The sequence below is a fragment of the Cetorhinus maximus genome, chromosome 11, assembly GCF_964194155.1.
Source record: "Cetorhinus maximus chromosome 11, sCetMax3.hap1.1, whole genome shotgun sequence".
Taxonomy (NCBI): domain Eukaryota; kingdom Metazoa; phylum Chordata; class Chondrichthyes; order Lamniformes; family Cetorhinidae; genus Cetorhinus; species Cetorhinus maximus.
In genome coordinates, this window is record NC_135889.1 from 13,447,806 (window position 1) to 13,467,557 (window position 19,752).

At 43.7% G+C, this 19,752-nt stretch overlaps 1 protein-coding gene across 1 annotated transcript in view; it reads left to right on the plus strand.

Moving 5' to 3' along the window:
* LOC144686402 (neuropilin-2-like) overlaps window positions 1–3,568 on the plus strand; it is a 104,735-nt gene extending 101,167 nt beyond the window's left edge. Inside the window, exon 17 of the mRNA XM_078551552.1 lies at window positions 2,102–3,568. Coding sequence (XP_078407678.1) covers window positions 2,102–2,427 — 326 coding nt within the window. The 3' untranslated portion in view covers window positions 2,428–3,568. The remainder of the gene's footprint in view (window positions 1–2,101) is intronic.
* Window positions 3,569–19,752: the final 16,184 nt, after the last annotated feature.

Genomic DNA, 19,752 nt, shown 5'->3' on the forward strand with positions numbered 1-19,752 from the left:
TTGAATACATTTCAGCAAAATGACTGCATGGGACTGTCTACTTAAAACATAGAGAAATAATCATTAACAGAAATTTAATAAGACCACATTGCACTGCCTGTTCTCGGTTAAGGAAGCTCTTTATAAACCCACAAACTCCATTGGCATCTACTTGAGCTTGTCAGCATCCATCCTCAGTGGCACTGCAAACAATACTATACATATGTGGACATGCTTCCACTTTGTTACTCCTTGATTCTTTTCAACCATTTCAGTTGTATCGGTGTCTTACAAAGCTGCATTGAAACAGTTTAAAGTTACAACAAGATCCCTGCTAAATATCAATCTAGAACTCCTTACATTGCTTCTTCCATTGCCCGGGACACCACAGTGAGAATCAGTGGCCCAGGCCAAAGTTTGGTGCCCCACAGTTACTGCCTGGCTGAGATCCACTCACTCAGCAAAACCAGAGGTTGCCCTTGGAGCTTTCCTAACCTGTGTGTGTTAACATGGACGAAGGAGGCGTTTGTCTGTTGGGGAATGCAGAAACACTTTTTAAATTAAAACCTTTTTCTAGGTTTTTACAGTGTGGCAACAGCCCATTCAGCCCACCTGGCCTATGTTGATGTTAGCCTCTACTGACCTGGCTTCAACTGATGCTATCTGCAGATCCTTCATTACTTTGTCCCTCATGTGATTATCTGGCTTCTCCTTATAGTATCTATGCCATCTGTCTGAACCACTCCATGTGGTAGTGAGTTTCACATTCTCACCAATCTCTGAGTTAAAATGTTTCTCCTGAATTCCTATTGGATTTATTACTGACTGTCTTTTATTTCTGACCCCCACTTCTGGTTTCACATCTTCCCTACATTTACCCTACAATTATCCTTCCATGATCTCAAAAACCTCTATCAGGGCATTATTCAATCTTACCTTGAGAAAAGAATTCCAGCCTGTTCAATCTTATCTGATAGGTATAACCTTTCAGTTCTGGTATAAATCTAGTAAATCCTTTTTACACCTTCTCCAGTGCCCCCATGTCCTTTTCATTATATGGAGACCAGAAGTGTTGACAATCCTCCGGGTGTGGTTTAACCAAGGTTCTACAGAAGTTTTTATTGTATCAAAGATACCTCAGCCTGTGGACATTATAAAAAATGTTCTGTTCATTCTCAAGATATGGGCATCACTGGCAAGGTCAGCATTTATTGCCCATTCCAAGATGCCCTTGAGAAGGTGGTGATGGGCAGCCTTCTTGAACCGCTGCAGTCCGTGTGCTGAAGATACTCGTATGGTGCTGATAGGGCTTCCACAATTCAGCGATGATGAAGGAACAGTGATATATGTCCAAGTAAGGATGGTTTGGGACTTTGAGGGAAACTTGAAGGTGCTGATGTTCCCATACCCCTGCTGCCCTTGGCCTTTGAGGTGGTAGATGTTGTGGGTTTGGGAGGTGCTGTCAAAGGAGCCTTTCTGAGTTGCTGCAATGCATGTTGTAAATACAGTATTGTATAATACACACAATTGGATATTAGAACCATAGAAAAGTTACGGCGCAGAAAGAGGTCATTCAGCCCATCAGGTCTGTGCTGGCCAGAAAAGGTTAAAAAGAAACTAGCTGCTCATTTTAATCCCACTTTCCGGCAATTGGTCCATAGCCTTTCAAATTACAGCGCTTCAAATGCAGGTCCAGGTACCTTTTAAATGAGTTTAGCGTTTCAGCCTCAACCACCAACTTAGGCAGTGAATTCCAGACGCCCACCATCCTCTGGGTGAAAAAGTTTTTCCTCATGTCCCCCCTAACCCTTCTACCAATCACCTTAAATCTATGCTCCCTGGTAATTGACCCCTCAGCTAGGGGAGACAAGTCTTTCCTATCTACCCTATCTAGGCCCCTCATAATTTTGTACACCTCAATTAGGTCACTCCTTAGCCTCCTCTGTTCTAAGGAAAACAACCCTAGTCCATCCAATTTCCCCTCCTCATTGCTGCAATTTTCAAGCCCTGGCGGCATTCTTGTAAATCTTATTGAAGCTGTGCCAAACTTTGATATGTTCTCAGGTAGAAAGTGGTCTTCTAAAGACGCAACCATTCAACAATTACTTTTGTTGTGTTACAGATGTGGGATCTGACTTGAATGCGCGGAAAGATGGAGAATCGAGTACAGTGGTGCCCTCTGATGGGATGTCAGTCACCCCAACATCTGGAAAAGACAAGAACTGGCTCTACTCCCTGGACCCAATCCTGGTTACTATCATTGTCATGAGCTCAGTGGGGGTCCTCCTCGGGGCAGTCTGTGCTGGGCTCTTACTGTACTGCACTTGCTCCTATGCTGGCCTGTCAAGCCGGAGCTCCACCACCCTAGAGAACTACAACTTTGAACTCTACGACGGGATCAAGCACAAAGTGAAGATGAACCAGCAGAAATGCTGCTCAGAGGCATGATCATAATGGGGGCGGGGGGAAGAAAGGCCTTTTTTTATTATCAGTAACTTGGCAGCAACAAACAAGAGGATGCAGTAAGTAAGGAATTGCCTTTTAATCGTAACCATTTTCATTCAGAACCAGCCACACTTTCCCCCCAGTTAAATGAGGGGCGTATTTAAGAACCTCTTGAAGTCAGCACTAAAAGCCTTAACTTGACTATTTTCCCAAGGATATGAGCCATCATTACTCCCCTGACTGTGAACTTTGGGATGAAGTAAGAGTAGGCCTCATCTTGGCATTACTTCCGGAGACCATGACGAGGTTTATCCTGTTTCATGCTGTGAAGGGAAGTCTCATTTCCTTCAAACTGGCCACAATGCTGGCTTGCTGTGCCGTGTAGCTTTATCGTGTTTACGTCTTGTCCTTCAAATTGCTGGCCCCCACAGTTGGGGCTTCCGACAGTTCAGTGGTTCTGAAACCGGAAGAGAATTCAAGATGGCCGACGCCTCAAACTTATCTTCGGGGGCTGGTGGCCCAATTCGAAAGATGAGGCCCACAACTTCATCATTCGTTGGCGAGAAGCAAACTTCAACCGTTTAAGCAGAGCTTAAAAGAAATTATGGACTATATGCAGAGTGCCTTTGGACAAGTGTGATCTATTAGCTATGACAGATTAGTATTCACATGTCTCCTGTCTGTGACAGGAGAATGTTTTATTGGGCACTGTCTTTGAGGCCTATGCAGTGTCTGTTGATGTCAGAGGACTTTATCTATTATTATTTAATATACAGTGCATTGACTTTTCCAGATAGGGTTTTCTCCTGCCTTGGAAAGGGGAGGGAGATGAGAACAAAATACTTTTTTATTTCTAGGGGGCGTGTCATAGGGGTGAGAGATGTAAAGAAACACCGAAAGACAAAGGATTTATTTGGAGGTGGTTGGGAGATTTTATTTAAAAAATCCTGGCCAGAGTTACAAGGAACAATTTCTTGAGTGCTATACACCAGAGGACTTCTTCTTAAGGTGAGCCAAGCTGTTCAAACTACCCCATCCATTACTAGAAACAGCCGTCAAGCCTCGAAAGGCTGAATCAGCCAGTAAAACATTTTTAAAAAAGCAATGATTAAAGAAACATGAGAATAAATGCTGACTTTTTGAATACTGGCTTTGTAATGGTGTTACTTGGCAGTGGTTCAATTGATGCTATTCAGAGCTTTCAAAGGGTATTTTTTTTTGTTGAATGTGAATTAGCATCAGATGATCCAGTACCCACCCCGCCCCCCCCTTCCAGGGTTCATGTTTACGATATCTCTTTTTGATCTTTCATTGGGTACAATGCTGTCAGTGAACTCCCCCCTCCGGTTTATCCGAAATCTGGCTCCCTTCACCTCTCCTCTCCTATTCTAAAAGAGGTGAACCATACAGTTGTCCAATTCCACAGGCGCTAGCAGTTCTCTAGGTACCTTGCTCCAGTGGCTGCCTTTAACCGCGAGATCTAGACAGTGACTGTTGAAAACCAACTGACCAAGCGTAGCAAGCTTGATGCTATCATCCATGCATCAGGCTTTTCTTTTAATGCATTCTGGTGATATGGGCGTTGTTTACAAGACCGGCATTTATTGCCCACTTCAAATTGCCCTTGAGAGAGTGGCGGTGAGCTGCCTTCTTGAGCCATTGCAGTGCCTGTGGTGAAGATGCTCCCACAGTGCTGTTAGATCAGGAGTTCTAAGTTTTGGACCCCAGTGAAGGAAAGATGACACACGTCCCGCCTCGGGCCAGTGTGAAGCACTTGGTGGGGAACTTGTTGGTGGTGGGTGTTCTCATGTACCTCCTACCCCTTGTCTAAGTGGTGGAGGTCAGCGTTTGGGAGGTATTCCCAGCAAAGAGGAACAGGAGCCTGGGCCCATCTTCTCTTCTCTCCTCCATAGCCCAGGCATCAATTGTAGAGTTTGACTGTTATCAGCTGACTCCATATGGCCAAGGTTTCAATAAGGGAACTTCCTAGTCTGTTTGCAGTAGGCCAAATACTGAACTCAACTCATTAGAGGGGTAGACAGTGCCAAAAGCATGTTACATAAGGACCTGTAAAGTCATCATTGTTTGCAGCAATGTCAGCTAATTTTGAACCCAAGTCTCAGACGTCCAGAGACCAATGTGCCACCAAGCCCCTGCTCAGTTTACTATCACAAACCAGTGTGGGTTTTCCCTTAACTTCACATGGAGTTTCTACCACAGTTCCAGTGATGGAGGAGCAGCAACTCTGAGGAAGTTCCTGTCCAAAGCTTTTCAAGTTTATGGGGAGTGAAAGTGAAAGCAAGGTCTGTTGGAAGAGGTCGACCACTGGGCACAGTTCTTTCTATGGAACATGTTGTATTATATTATGTACATCTCATACGCACACACACACACACACACACACACACATATAAGTATATATATGGTATTATGACATATAAAAGAGTGCCTATGGCACACTTACACATCCATGGTGATCAACTCTTATCCAGGATGCTCAGTTTATATCCGAAATGGGCATTTCACGTCTATCATGCAAGACACGTGAACATGGTGGCCATACCATATCTTGCGGTGCCCACTGTATGTATGATGCACACATCCCACTTGTGGTCTGTGGTGTCATTTTATTTTAACCTCACTGAAATCTTGTCATGTAGCATGTGTAATGACCTAGCCATGACACAGGTCAATCAAGATGCCCATTTGGCTAAGATGGCATCTCACTGCTTGTCAAATGGGAAAACGTAGGTATGGGCCCAGGTGCTACCACATAGAGTGGTAGCAGTGAATAGTGTAGTTGCCTTTAAGAAGAAGCTGGATAAGCACATGAGGCAAAAAGGAGTAGAAGGGTATGGTAATTGGATGAGATGAAGTCGGATGGGAGATGCTCATCTGGAGCACAAACACTGGCATAGACCGGTTGGGCCGAATGGCCTGTTTCTGTGCTGTACATTCTGTGTAATTCTACCACTTCTTGTATGCGTTAGACGTACGTACTTTTTGTGATGCCATTTTACTTTCAAGTGCTCACCTGCGGACTACATCCACGCATAAAGATTCTTGTAAGCGTCTAATGCTGACAACAGTGTGTGTTTTTGAGGTAACTTATAGTCTGAACAGCTAGGAGGGCAATGCCTAAGCAGCAGCCCTGTGGGTGTCGTGGGGTTTGTGATGGGGTGAGGGAGGGGGGTGGGGGGGCAGAATGTGGGGGAGGTGGGTGGTCACTGTACTTGCCTGGTCTTTGGGTGGATCATTAGTACTGACTCACTCCCTCTCCTGGGAGGTGTTTCAGGGCTTTGGGCAAGTATTTATGTTGTGAGCCTTCTTTCAGTTGCGGTTGTTGACTGGTTTCTACAGCCTGGTGGCGAAGAATGGCAGCGACTCAAGATATTGCTGGAGGCACACACATCAACTCGTCTCCTGTGAGGACGCAAATGATTGTTTTCCTTGTAGATTTGAAATACTGTCTTAATAAAGTAATTGTAAAGGAACACTCTAGACTCTAGAAGCTGAATACATTACTGAAGAGCTATTGCCATATGATGAATGCCTCAATAAAAAAAACATCGTAATATACAGAAATGAGAAGATTTGCACACCGAAGTGTTTTTTTTTAAATCCACATTTAGATTTTTATTGCGTGAACAATTAACTTGGGATCCTGCCAGTTCTCATTTACATGCTATACTTATTAGCCTCTCTATCTATAGCTCTGTGGTGATGCACTTTAATTGTCAGCCTTGGATCAATCATAGTGCTCGTGTCTCGTGACTCAGAAGGTCAGCCCCATTCCAGAGACCTGAGCGCAAATCTGAGGCTGACACTCCCAGTGTGGTACTAAAGGAGTGCTGCAGTGTTAGAGATGCCATCTTTCAGATGAGACATTAAACTGAGGCCTCATTTACCCTCTTGGGTGGATGTAAAAGATTTCATAGAAGAGCCTAGGAGTTTTCCCCAGTGTCCTGGCTAATAAAAATGACCTCAGCCAACATCACTAAAAATCAGATGATCTGATCATTATTGAATTGCTGTTTGTGGGACCTTGTGTGCAAATTGGCTGCCATGCTTTCAATGTTACAACAGTGACTACACTTAAAAAAAAGTACCTCGTTCACTTTAAAACACTTCTAGGAAATTAACAGAATTGAGATTTGAAGCAATATCAGAAATGCAGATTAACAAAGAACAAGTAAGGACTTGCACTTATCTAACGCCTTTCACAACAACCAGCTGTCTCAAAGCACTTTGCAGCCAAAGACGTATTTTTGAAGCGTAGTCACTGTCGTAATATCGGAAAAGGAAGCATTAGATAAGGTTGTCTCAAAGGCAGTGGTAAGTTATACATCCTTATATAGGTATTGTATATTGTTCATATAGATGATGGACAGAATGAACGGAAAGGACAAAAGTCACTGCAGTAGGATGGTAGGGCTGGACGATCCTGCAGTGGGGCCTATTAGCAGTCGACATTTGAAAGACACCCATCCATTCATGAGCTGGTAATGCAGATATGCTAGGCGTCTTCACTTGCTGAGGCGTTAGCTTCCCACAGTCCTTTCAGTGGGCTCAGGCCCATAACAATTAGCTTTGCCACTGGTCATGTTTACCTCCAATTGGAACGGTCCTCCCAACATCTGCAGCTGTGTTGGCACATTAAGGAAAAGACCGAGGGCCAAAATTTGGCCAAGGAACTGAGGTACCAAAATGGCAGTGGGATGATAAGAGGACGAAAACGTGAAGCTCAAGAATGTTTGGGAATAAGGCTGGGGGTGGGGTAGGAAGAGATGGTATGAAGCATGTCTAACAAACAGAATGAGGCAGATTTCAGTTCTGCTTCCTAACACAATCTCTGCGCTCCACCAATTCTGATGCCCTGATTATCATCACTCCAGATCTAGACCCTCAGCACAGGAATTCCCTCTTCAAACATCTCTGCATCTCTTTTCTTTAAGATGCACTTTGAGACCTACCTCCTGGACCAAGCTTTATTCCACCTGCTTGAGTATCTCCTTATGTAGCTCAATGTGAAATTTAGTTTGATAAGCACTCCTGTGAAATGTCTCAGGACATTTTGCTATATTAAAGTAGCTATATAAATGAAAGCCGTTAAGAACAACAGCAAATTAGCGGTGTCGAGAAAGGGATCCAACATTGGGAAAACCCATGATAACCCATCATAGGCATTGGTTAAGTTCATTCTACCAGTAATGACAAAATGACTCACTGAATGAGGAAGAAACAACTGAAAGTTAAAGAGCTCCGTCCTATCGCACCTCGAATGTGGAGGAAGTCTGGCAAGGGGAAGGGAGGGGGGAAAGAATAAGCTCTTGGGTAGAAATGAGAAAAAAATAAGGATTTATACAAGGAAAATATATCAAGAATGTTTGATTCAGTATGTGGGAGGGATACATTTCCTGTAAGCCAATCTTTCCTCTATTCATTAACAAGGTCGATCTCTTCAGTCTAATTTAAACTCCACCGTGCTGCATCATTGGAGAAATTGATTCAAGAATGTCCCAGAGAGATGTCATTTGCTAAACCAGTATTAAGTTGGATGCATGTATCAAAGACAAACAGAAGAATTTGGGTTTTAGAATCATTCCAACTCACACTAATTAACGTCACAGTGCGGTCATTATGAAGGTGCCAGAAGTTGACCCAGCTGTTCGAGTCAATCCCAGGCTCTGGGAAGAAGGATGCCTCAGCCTGTCATCCATTGTACCTGGTTCTTCACAATATTGGTCCTTGCCTCTCAATTACAAAAAGGTAAACTCCGGAAGAGGCGAGGACAAGCAATTCAGTCTGTGTAATAAAAAAATTTTTTTGGATATGGGTGTTGCTGGCAAGGCCAGCATTTATTGCCCATCCCTAGTTGTCCCTTGAGAAGGTGGTGGTGAGCCATCTTCTTGAACCGCTGCAGTCTGTGTGGTGTAGGTAAGCCCGCAGTGCTGTTAGGAAAGGAGTTCCAGGATTTTGATCCAGCAACTGGGAAGGAACGGGGATATATTTCCAGTGGGCAGTTAAAACTGGTCCTGTTTGACATAGTGAATGGAGAAAGAAATGATTTCCTCTGATAGGGGAGTCCTGAACAAGGGGGAATTACCTTGCTCCCCCAAAGAGCTGTTGAGGCTGGGGGTCAATTGAAAATTTTAAAACTGAAAATGAAAGATTTTTGTTGGGTAACGGTATTAAGGGAGATGGAACAGGTAAATGGAGTTAAGGTACAGATCACGCATGATCTAATTAAATGACAGGACAGGCTCAAGGGGCTGAATGGCCTCCTCTTCCTACATTGCCAGCTGCAAGAGGGTGAATTTTATGATAATAAGGGTCTCTGCTGGACATTTGAAATCTTTCTGCTCTTTGCATTCAATGCTTATGAGATACAATGAAAAGCTGTACTGAGCACCTCACACAAGCATCCCCAGCTGCATCATCTGTGTACCAGATCCCATCTTGCACATCAACCTGCTCTGGCAGCCTCTCTGAATAGCACAACCAATTTGACTCTAATTATTGCCAAATTGCCAAGTTGTGTACTCAGGCAGCGGGACTGAGATTTTCCCAGACTGACTGTCAGTGTTGAAACAAGAGGCTAAGATCCCACTAAGCGAGGGTTGGATTGAAACCAAAATGGTAAAGGGCAGTGCACCAATTCCTTGCGCCAGCCACTTCCCATTAGCTAACTTCTTGTTTTGGTTTTCCAGCTGGCTGAGTTTTGGGGATTGCTAGTTTCAAGTGTTGGGGAATTGCAGTGGGAAACTAGTGGAATCCATGAGGAATCTTCTCCCCTTCATGTCCTAGGTTGTCCCCATGTTTTGAACATAGGGCCCTTCAATGTAATAAAGTACATACATGTTTCCCCATTGTAACAAACCCCATACACTTTTAGTGAATTCCCTCAGTCCAATACCAACCCCTAGGGTATACCTCCCCCAAGTGTGAAAAACAACTATTCACCACTACTCACTGAGTCTCTGTCCCTGAGCCAGTTTTCTATCAATGCTGTCTCTGTCTCTTTAATCCCTTGGGCTTTAAACATAGAAACATAGAAACTAGGAGCAGGAGTAGGCCATTCGGCCCTTCGAGCCTGCTCCGCCATTCAGTATGATCATGGCTAATCATCCAACTCAATAGCCTGCTCCCACTTTCTCCCAATACCTTTTGATCCCTTTCATCCCAAGGGCTATATCTAACTCTTGTTACTTATGCTAACAAGTCTATTCTGTGATACAAAACCAAAATACTGTGGATGTTAGAAATCCGAAATAAAGCAAAACCGCTGGAAACACACAGCTGGTCAGGCAACATCTGTGGAAAGAGAAACAGGGTTAACGTCTCAGGTCGATAACCTTCCGTCAGAACTGGGAAAAGTAATGGGTTTTAAGCAAGTGAAAGATGGGGCGAGGGTGGGGAAAGAACAAAAGGGAAGGTCTGTGATGAGATGGAAGACCAGGAGAAATTAAATGACAAAAGAGTTGGTGGTGCTGGGTCAAAGGGTGTGGTAATGGGACAAGTAAAGAAACAAAAGCTGTGCCTCGAGGAACTGCTGTCTGATAACAAAACAAGACAGAAACCAGCATAATATCAAAACACGTAAAGAGAAAGGAAACTAAAGGACCAGCATTTATGATCTGAAATTGTTGAGCTCGGTGTTGAGGGGTTAAGGATGCAAAGTACCTAATTGAAAGATGAGACATTGTTCCTCAAGATTACGTTGAGCTTCAATGGAACACTGCAGCAGGCCAAAGACAGAGAGGTCAGGGTGAGAGCAAGATGGAGAATTAGAATGGCAGATGATGGAAACTCGAGTACACACTGAACAGAGGTGTTCCACAAGGCAGCCACCCAAGCTAAGCTTGGTCTCTCCGATGTAGAGGAGACGGCATTGAGAACAGCAAATATAGTATACAAAATTGAAAGAAGCACATATAAGTCGCTGTTACACCAGGAAGAAGTACTGGCGGCATTGGTTGGTGGAAAGGGAGGAGGGAGGAGGTAAAAGGGCAAGTGTTGGATCTCCTGAGCTTGCATAGGATGGCGCCATAGGAGAAAGAAAGGGTGTTGGGGATGATTAAGAAATGGATCAGGATGTTGCAGAAGAATCCGTCCCTTCAGACTACTCACTATGGAGCTGAGGAGGATGATCTGTTAAATACAGAAGCTGATGGAGCAGAAGGCACAGACAAGGGGAAGCCCATCTTGGTTCTGGGAAGGAGGAGAAAGCATGAGAGCAGAAATGCAGGAAATGGAACAGATGCATTCAACGACCCTATCAGTCACAGTGGAGGGGAACTCTTGGTTGAGGAAAATGGAAGACATATCGAAAGTGTTGCTATGAAAGGTTGCATCAACAAACAGATGCAACAGAAATGGAGAAACTGGGAGAATGGAATGGAATCCTTATTGGGCCGGTGCAGGGTGTGAGGAAATAGAGTTAAGGTAGTTGTAGGAATCTGTGGGCTTTTAGTGAATACCCATTGATACCCTATCCCCAGAAATGGAGACAAAGAAGTTGAGGAAGGGAAGGGAAGAGTCAGAGATGGACCACATTGTGGTAATCTGAGGTGCAATACATCTTTAAGAGGATATGAGCAGATTGACCATGTGATTGCATTATCCAATTGCTGTGTAGTGGTAGGCTACAATGTTAATCAGTAGTTTAGAATAGGGTCTAGTTTGAGAAGCACACGTGTTAGTGCTCTGTGTCTTATGTTAATAAACAGCACGTGCTTCATCTGATATGGGTCTCTGCATCTGCAGTATCTTGTTTACCAACTCACTCACAAGTAGATAGGTGTGCAACCATGTTCACTGAGCAAAGTGACCCGATAGAAAGAACATAACAACTGGCGATGAGGCCAAACATGACCAGTCGCCGACACCAAAGAAAGCCGCGAAAATTTAACAGAAGGAAATTAGCCGTACCTTGCAAGGTGATTGTGAGTACAGCCTTCATCAGAGTCACCGAAGTTATCTCTTCCCAGTATGTCACAGTTTGGCCGTATCATTACCAGTTCAATTGACAGAGCACTGTGAGTCTGGGACGTCGATTAACGACATGTTAAGAGACCGATTAATACGTAGGATTAACATAGACACCATTCAAAAAAGGTTGTTGTCAGAAACAAATTTAGGCTTCAGCAAGGCATTGGAGTTGGTGCTCGCAATGGAGACGCAGTTAGGGAACCAGAAGCAATCAAGGGTGCACAAAATGGCGCCATCCTTCACATCGGGAGGGAAGTACCGGTTAGAAATGGCCTGGAAGCGCCGGGCTCTGTGGAAAGGCGGGAAACAGCCGCCATTAACAGACCAGCAAAAAGCAAAAACCATTGCAAAAAAGCAATGATTTAACAGAGAAAATCCACAATAATAACAGCAGAAATGGAACCAGAGAGCCTGCAGATGAACAACAACTTAAAAGAATCAAGTGTTTCTACTGCCATTGTAATGGGCACATTGTGCGATATTGTAAAGACAGATTAAGACAAAAGCAAAAAGGTAGAAATCGTGAAATCCACATAATAGAGGAGCCAAAAGAAACAGAGTCAGATATTTACTCACTATGCAACTTAAAAATGGGCAGAACAGAGCCAATCTTCGTGACAGTGGAAGTCAACAGGAAACCCATCTGAATGGAGGTGGATACAGGGGCATCCAAGAGAGTTATAGGGGAACATGCATTCAAATATCTGAATGAAAGAGACCATTCATTAAATCTGGAAAATTCAGATGCTAAATTAAAGACCTATACTGGTGAGGACATACAAGTAAGAGGTATATGCAAGGTTCCAGTACAGTATGGAAATCAGTCTGTCAATTTACCCCTGATAGTGGTAGCAGGGGAGGGTCCAAGTCTATTTGGTCGGAACTGGCTTTAAGGAAATAAAGTTGGACTGGACTGAGATTTTTCAATTCAGAATGAAAGGCCTGCAAGAATTATTACAGAAGTATGCCTCTGTGTTTAGGGGAGAGCTCGGGAAGATTCAGGGGCTTCAAGCTAAAATCCATGTGGATCCCGGGGCAACCCTCAGATTCTTAAAAGCTAGGCCAGTCTCCTATGCGTTTCAAGAAAAAGTTGATGTCGAATTGGACAGGCTGGAAAGGTTGGGAGTCTTACAACCTGCACAATTTTCTGAATGGGCAGCACCCACACTTCCAGTACTAAAGCCTAACCTTGGTGTGGGACTATGCAGGGACTGCAAGCTGACCATTAACAAAATGGCCAGACTTGACAGGCAACCTATATCAAAAATTGATGAATTGTACTCCAAGTTGACAGGGGGAACCGTATATATGAAGCTTGACATGAGCCACACTTACCAGCAAGTTGAGCTAGAGAAGGCCTCTCGGGATTTTGTGACTATCAACACACATAGGGGGCTATGCCAATATACCAGGTTGCCCTTCGGTGTCTCATAGGCTTGTGCCATTTTCCAACAGACAATGGAAAATTTACTTCAAGGCTTGCCCCATGTTGTGGTTTATTTCGATGATGTCCTAGTAACAGGATGAACTGATGAAGAACACTTGGTTAACCTGGAAGAGGTATTGAAGCATTCCTCACAATTGAAAAGAGAAAAATGTTTCTTCCAAGCAAAAGAAGTGGTTTCCCTGGGTCATAGGGGCAACTCCCAGGGCCTTCACCCAGTAGGAGACAAGGTGAGAGCTATTCATGAGGCGCCAGCCCCGAAAAATGCCACGGAACTCTAGTCCTTCTTGGGAATGATTAACTACTATGGCTGTTTTCTCCCAAATTTGTCAACAGTACTGGCTCCATTATACGGTTTGTTCAAGAAAAACCACAGGTGGACTTGGCAAGCTCCACAACGACAAGCTTATATGACAGTAAAGCAGTTGCTACATTCATCGGCGCTGTTGGTACATTTCGACCCAAAGAAGAATTATTTTTGACCTGCGGTGCATCCCCTTACGGAGTAGGGGCAGTACTCTCTCATTGGATGGCGGATAACTGAACGGCCCATTGGTTACATCTCAAGGACACTCAGTGTTGCAGAATGAACTTACTCACAAATAGAGAAAGAAGGCTTATCCATTGTATTTGGCATTAAGAAGTTCCACCAATACATCCATGGTCACCAATCCACTACTGTATCCGACCACAAGCCACCACTAGGCTTGTTTGGGGAAGTTAAGGCAATACCCCCGATTGTCTCGGCATGCATCCAAAGGTGGGCACTGATTCTAGCTGCTTGCGAATATACTTTTATCCACCGGCTGGGAAGCCAGATTGCAAATGCCGACACACTGAGCAAATTACCTCTAAAAAACAGCAACGTGAATGTCTCAATTCCTTAAGAATTTGTCTTGTTTTTAAAATTTCTGGATGCGTCACCAGTACGTGCCAAACAAATAAGAGAATGGACAGACCGCAATCTAGTTTTGTTTCAAGTAAGGGAAAAAGTTTTACAGGAATGGTCCAACAAGCCAAAGTCAGATGAAATGAAACCCTATTTTAATAGGAGATACGAGCTCACCTGCCAGAATGGCATCTTGCTGTGGGGAGTGAGAGTCCTTGTGCCTCCGAGAGGAAGACAACCATTATTGACCGGATTGCATAGTGCTCACCCCGGCATCTCTAGAATGAAAGTGTTGGCGTGCAGCGACTCATGGTGGCCAGGGATTGATACAGAAATCGAAAACTTAGTCAAGAGCTGCATGCAGTGCCAACAGGTACAGAAATTGCCTCCTTCTGCCCCACTGCATCCTTAGGAATGGCCAGGAAGGCCATGGATCCGCCTCCATGTTGACTACATGGGGCCATTTTTGGGCACAATGTTTCTCTTGATTATAGGCGCTCACTCAAAGTGGATGGATGTATTCGAGGTGAGATCACCCACATTCGCAACCGCCGTAGACAATTTGCGCCAGAGTTGTTCGATACACGGGTTACTAGAGATAATAGTATCTGATAATGGAACGGCATTCACTAGCAGAGAATTCCAAAGATTTACAAGTCTCAATGGCATGACACAAGACCTCACCATACCACCCTGCATCCAATGGGTTGGCCGAGAGGGCAGCCCAGACCTTTGAGTCCGGAATGAAAAACTGGATGAAGACTTTATTGCAACTAGCTTATCACGTTTCCTACTCAGCTAAAGGACTATGCCACACACGACCACTGGTATTGCCCCCACAGAGTAATTGATGCAGAGACGCCTCAGGACACGTTTGAGTCTCCAAAGGCCAAATTTAGGGGGGAGAGTAGAGAGAAGTCAGGAGGCCCAGGAAAATGGACACGATTACCACAGTCGTGAAAGAAACTTCACTGTTGGAGACACAGTTTTTGCAAAGAACTTTGGAGATGGGCCAAAATGGCTATCAGGTGAAGTTAGTGCAGTGACAGGACCCGTTTCCTATCACATATCGGCCGAAGGTCAGATAATTAGGAGACACATAGATCACCTCAGGAAAAGGGAAACAGATCTACAAGAAAGGATGCACCAAGCATTCCCGTTTGAGTCTACACCACATGTGGAAGGAACGCCACTTGGTTTGGAATTGCCTGTGGGATCCATTCAGCCTGAGAGAGTCGAAGAAACAAACTTACAGGCTCCTACTGGAGAGCCAAGTGGACAGATGATTCCTGAGGTGGAGGCCTCGAATAAACCATCTGAAGTCGTAGAACTACGACTTTCAACACATTTAATGAAGCCTCCAGAGATTTTGAATTTGTAAATAGTTGATTTATGTAAATAGTTGATAAATTGTAAAGATTGTAAATTGCACTTTCGAGTAAAGTGGGAGGATGTGGTAATCAGAGGTGCAATACGCCATTTAGAGAATGTGAGCAGATTGACCATGTGATTGCATTATCCATTTGCTGTGTAGCACGGGCTACAATGTTAATCAGTAATTTATAATTGGGTCTGGTTTGAGAAGCGCACATTGTGTTAGTACTCTATATCTTGTGTTAATAAACAGCCTTACATTGGTCTCTGCGTCTGCAGTGTCTTGTTTACCAACTCACCCACCAGTAGATAGATGTGCAACTGTGTTCACTGAGTAAAGCGACCCGACAGAAGAAACATAACACACGTGAAGGTAAGAGAAAGGTAGAATTTGGAAACAAAGTTGGTGAAATTTTCCAATGCAGGACGAGAGTAGGAAATGGCACTGATACAGTCATCAATGTAATGGAAAAGTAGGGGGCCCAAGTAGGATTGGAACAAGGGGTGTTCCACATATCTCACAAAATGCCAGGCATAACTGGGACCCATGTGGTTATCCATAGCAACACCTTATATTTGGAGAAAATAAGTGGAGTTAAAGGAGAAGTTATTCAATGTGAAAACAAGTTCATCTGGGCGGAGTTGGTTGTCGATGGGAATTGGTTTGGTCACTGTTCAAGGAAGAAGTGGAGAGCCTTCAAATTCTCCTGATGTAGGGGTGGAGGTGTAGAGGGATTGGACATCCATGGTGAAGTGCAGACAGTTAGGCCCAAGAAATTAGAAACTGTTAAAGTGATGGAGAACCTCGGAAGAGTCATGGACATAGGTAAGAAGAGACTGAACAAGGGAAGAAAAAAAGAGCCGAGATAAGGAGAAATCAGTTCAGTGGGGCAGCAACAGACTGAAATGATAGATCTACCAGGGCAATCTATTAATGGATCTTCGGAAGGAGGTAGAAGCAAATATTTTGGGGTTGGCATTATGTAGTACTTTGGCAAACACCTTTTGAAAGTCCAGATACATTACATCAACTTGCACTACCCTCATCAGCCCTCTCCATGGAACATGTTCATGTTAGTCAAACACAATTTGCTTTTAACAAATCTGTGCTGACTTTCATTTATTAGCCCATTATTTTCCCAAGGCTTAAACAGTTCCTATCACCGATGTTAGGCTGACTGGCCTGGTGGTTGTTGAATTTATCCCTCGCCCCCTTTTTGACATTTTCAATCCTTCAGTCCTCTGACACCAGCCCCAAATCTAAATAGGTCTGGAAGGTTGCAGTCACAGCAACCACAACTTCAACCCTTACTTCCTTCAGCAACCTAGGACGCATCCCATATGATCCAGGTGACTTGTCTCATTGAAGACTGCCAACCTATTAAGTATATCCTCTCTATTTTAATCTTATCTAATATTACTATTACTTCCTCTTTTTCTGTTACATTGGCAGCATTCTCTTCCCTGGTGAAGATAAAAAGTATTCATTTACTGCTTCCTGTCCCCAAAAGAGATCTCCTTTTTCATTTCTAATCGATTCCACCCTTCCTTTGACTACCTTTTTGCTATTTATATGTTAACAAAAGACTTATGAGTTCCCTTTTATGTTAGCCTCTAATATGCCTTTTTTTATTCACGCTTTGTTCTTTACTATGTTATGAACCTTACAATTGTCTTGTTTTTCTGTCTCATTTTAACCTCTACATCTTCAATAATCCAGGGGCTCTAGCCTTGGATGCACTTCTTTTCCTCCTCAGGGGAATGAGTCTACTCTGAACCTGAACCATCTCCTCTTTGAGAACCTCCCATTGTCTATTTACTGTTTACCAATTTTTGATTCTAATCTATCTGAATGAAATCCCTTTTCAACTCAATGAAATTAGTCCTCATCCAATTAAGTACTTTTATGATTGATTATTCCTTGCTCTTTCCCATAACTATTCTAAATCTGATTATATTATGATCACTCTTCCCCAAATGCTCTCCCACTGAAACATGCTCTACTTCATTCTCCAGAACTAGATCCATCATTGCTTCCTTCCTCATTGGGCTGAAAACACATTGATAAAGTTCTATTGCACAGATTTCAGAAATTCCTCCCCATCTTTACCTTTTATACTACTACTTGTATCTTTTTGTAATCTGCCTGAAACTTTACTCCTCAATATCCATCTCGCTATTTGGTGGCCTACTGCTTACACTCAGTAGCATAACAGCTCCTCCATTCTTCCTTAATTCTAACCAAATAGATTCTGTCCTTGGCTCATCGACTACATCATCCTTCTCCTGTGTTATAATCAGTTTCTTCGTTTACTGGCTGTGTTTGGTCCCAACACCATGCATGCGCAGTTGTACTGTTTCACTCTGTAATGTAATTACAAGTGAACAGTTGGCAGTGGCCAGGGGCAGAGGTGCTTATCAAACAGTTCATAAGATATTTTAAGCAAATGCAGAAGTTGTAAGAAAACATTAGGCAAGACCCCCTTCTCCAAACCAGTTAAAGAAAACTCACATTGCGCCCAACGTTTACCCCACAGCTCCCCAAATTGGAGCAGGCCACCGAAGGAAGCAGTGGGGCTTGTCCCAGGTACCGATTCAGTGGTTTAACCCACCCATGATCTCACTCTGGGCCTCAGTTGGTAATAAATTTGTCCGCAGCCCTGATTGGCTTACACGCAGACCCACCCCCTCAAACTGACATACGACCTTACTGCTGGTCGATATGGGCGTCAATCATAAGCAGGTTAGGTTATCAGGTTAGGTTGCGCAGTAGCCACTCTCTGACAGGTTTTTGCTGGCACTGTGTCTCTTGCCAATGACATCATTGGTTTTCTGCGCATGTGTGGACAAGTGGGCATGCGCAGACGGGTATTGGTGGCCATTTTGCATGGCTATCTTGCGTTGGCAGGAGACATAGTGCTGTTTAACACTTTCAACCCTTCCCTCCATTTTGTCCTACCCTACCTTACCCAAATACCTTGTAGCCGGTGAATACTTTCTATGTGTGACTTTCTGAAATTGATGGCCCCTAGTTTATACCTCCCCCACAAGTCGAAACATCATCTTTGCCCTTACCCTATTAAACTCTTTCATAATCCTAGAGACCTCTATTCGGTCACCCTCACTGGTCATATTCTCAATAAGGTGCAACTGCAGAACAATCTAGGGGTACAGGGATTGCTGCCACAATTGCTGGGTAATATAAGATTCTGGATTGGGGCACTAAATAGTGGTGCATTATGTTAGTTAGATCACATATGTAGGGATGTGGGTTGTTTTCGACGCCCTGCTATAGATTGTACAGCAAATTCAGAAGAATGGTGCTGGGGTGGAGGAGATGCTTACAATGTGAGACATGAGATACTCATTGTAGTCACACGGTCAATAAGGTTAAGGGAAAGTGTCCAAATTTATTAGGGGGCTTGGGATAATAAATAATGAAAGGTTATTTATACCGGTCCATAAATGACTAACAAATGGAGGGTGTTCATTGAGGATTAATGCCAGAAACATAAGGGGAGTGTTGGAAGAGTTTCTGCAGGTTTCTTAGGATGTAGATTGCATTACTACAAGTGGTGATTAAAACTCATTCAATCAGAAGGAGCTAGGTAAACACTTGAGGAAATAAAAACTAAAGGTCCTGGGGAAAGAGGCAGAAGATGGGATTTGAGAAAATGTGCGTGCTTGTCTTGTTGAGGGGGTGGGTAGGGTTGTCAATTAGGGATCAACCTACTGGACTCTGCTGCAAATAACCAGTGAGAAAACAGTACAGGGCATTTTAAAAAGCTTGGGTTTCATTTCATTTGAGTTGAACCCTTTCGTTTACCAGCCATTTTGGAGATTGAAGAAAGGGCCGTTTGACTGGGTGGGGTACTTGAAGGTGGAAGGTCATATGATGGACCACTAGAGACCTGTCCAGCCACAATTGGTAGGGAAGGTAAAATTCCTTGGGGCAGCTCTAAGAAATTCCTGGCAGTAGAGTATCACCAATGCCAGTTGATGGGCCAAATGGCCTCCCCTCTGCCAAGATGCCAATGATTAAGCTTCCCGGGTACAAATTTAGTGGAACACTGGACTTGCTATATATTGTATGGGTATTCATTGGTGAATTTAGTTTGCAGCAGAGATTACATATGCGTAATTTATCATTTAAAAAATTTAAAAGACATTTTGTACAATATTAAACATGATCAATATAATATTCCTGGGTAATATTTAGTATAATTTTATATAAACTCAGTGATCAGGAGTATATTTCACACAATATAAGGAAAAATGTGAGATTCTCTAAGAAAACAGCATTGGAGAGGGACTAATTGGTTAGCCCTTTCAAAGAGCCAGCACGGGCACAAAGGGCTGAATGTCCCCTCTCCATCCTGTTCAGATTCTGTGATTCCAGTTGATGTGATCAGTCCTGTTGATGAGATGAATATTTTAGCATGCTGCTTGGTGCCGCATTCAGGATTACGTTTAATATCAACGGGACCATTTCCTGTGAAGTGTACAAGGTGGGTTTGTAGGTGGGGTGGGGGGTGGGGGGGGGTGGGGGGAGTGAATTTTAATCTTGGTGGGAATAGCAACAGCGTGCACCATCTAGAAGAGAGGCTGTAGAAAGTATCACCTAGAAGAG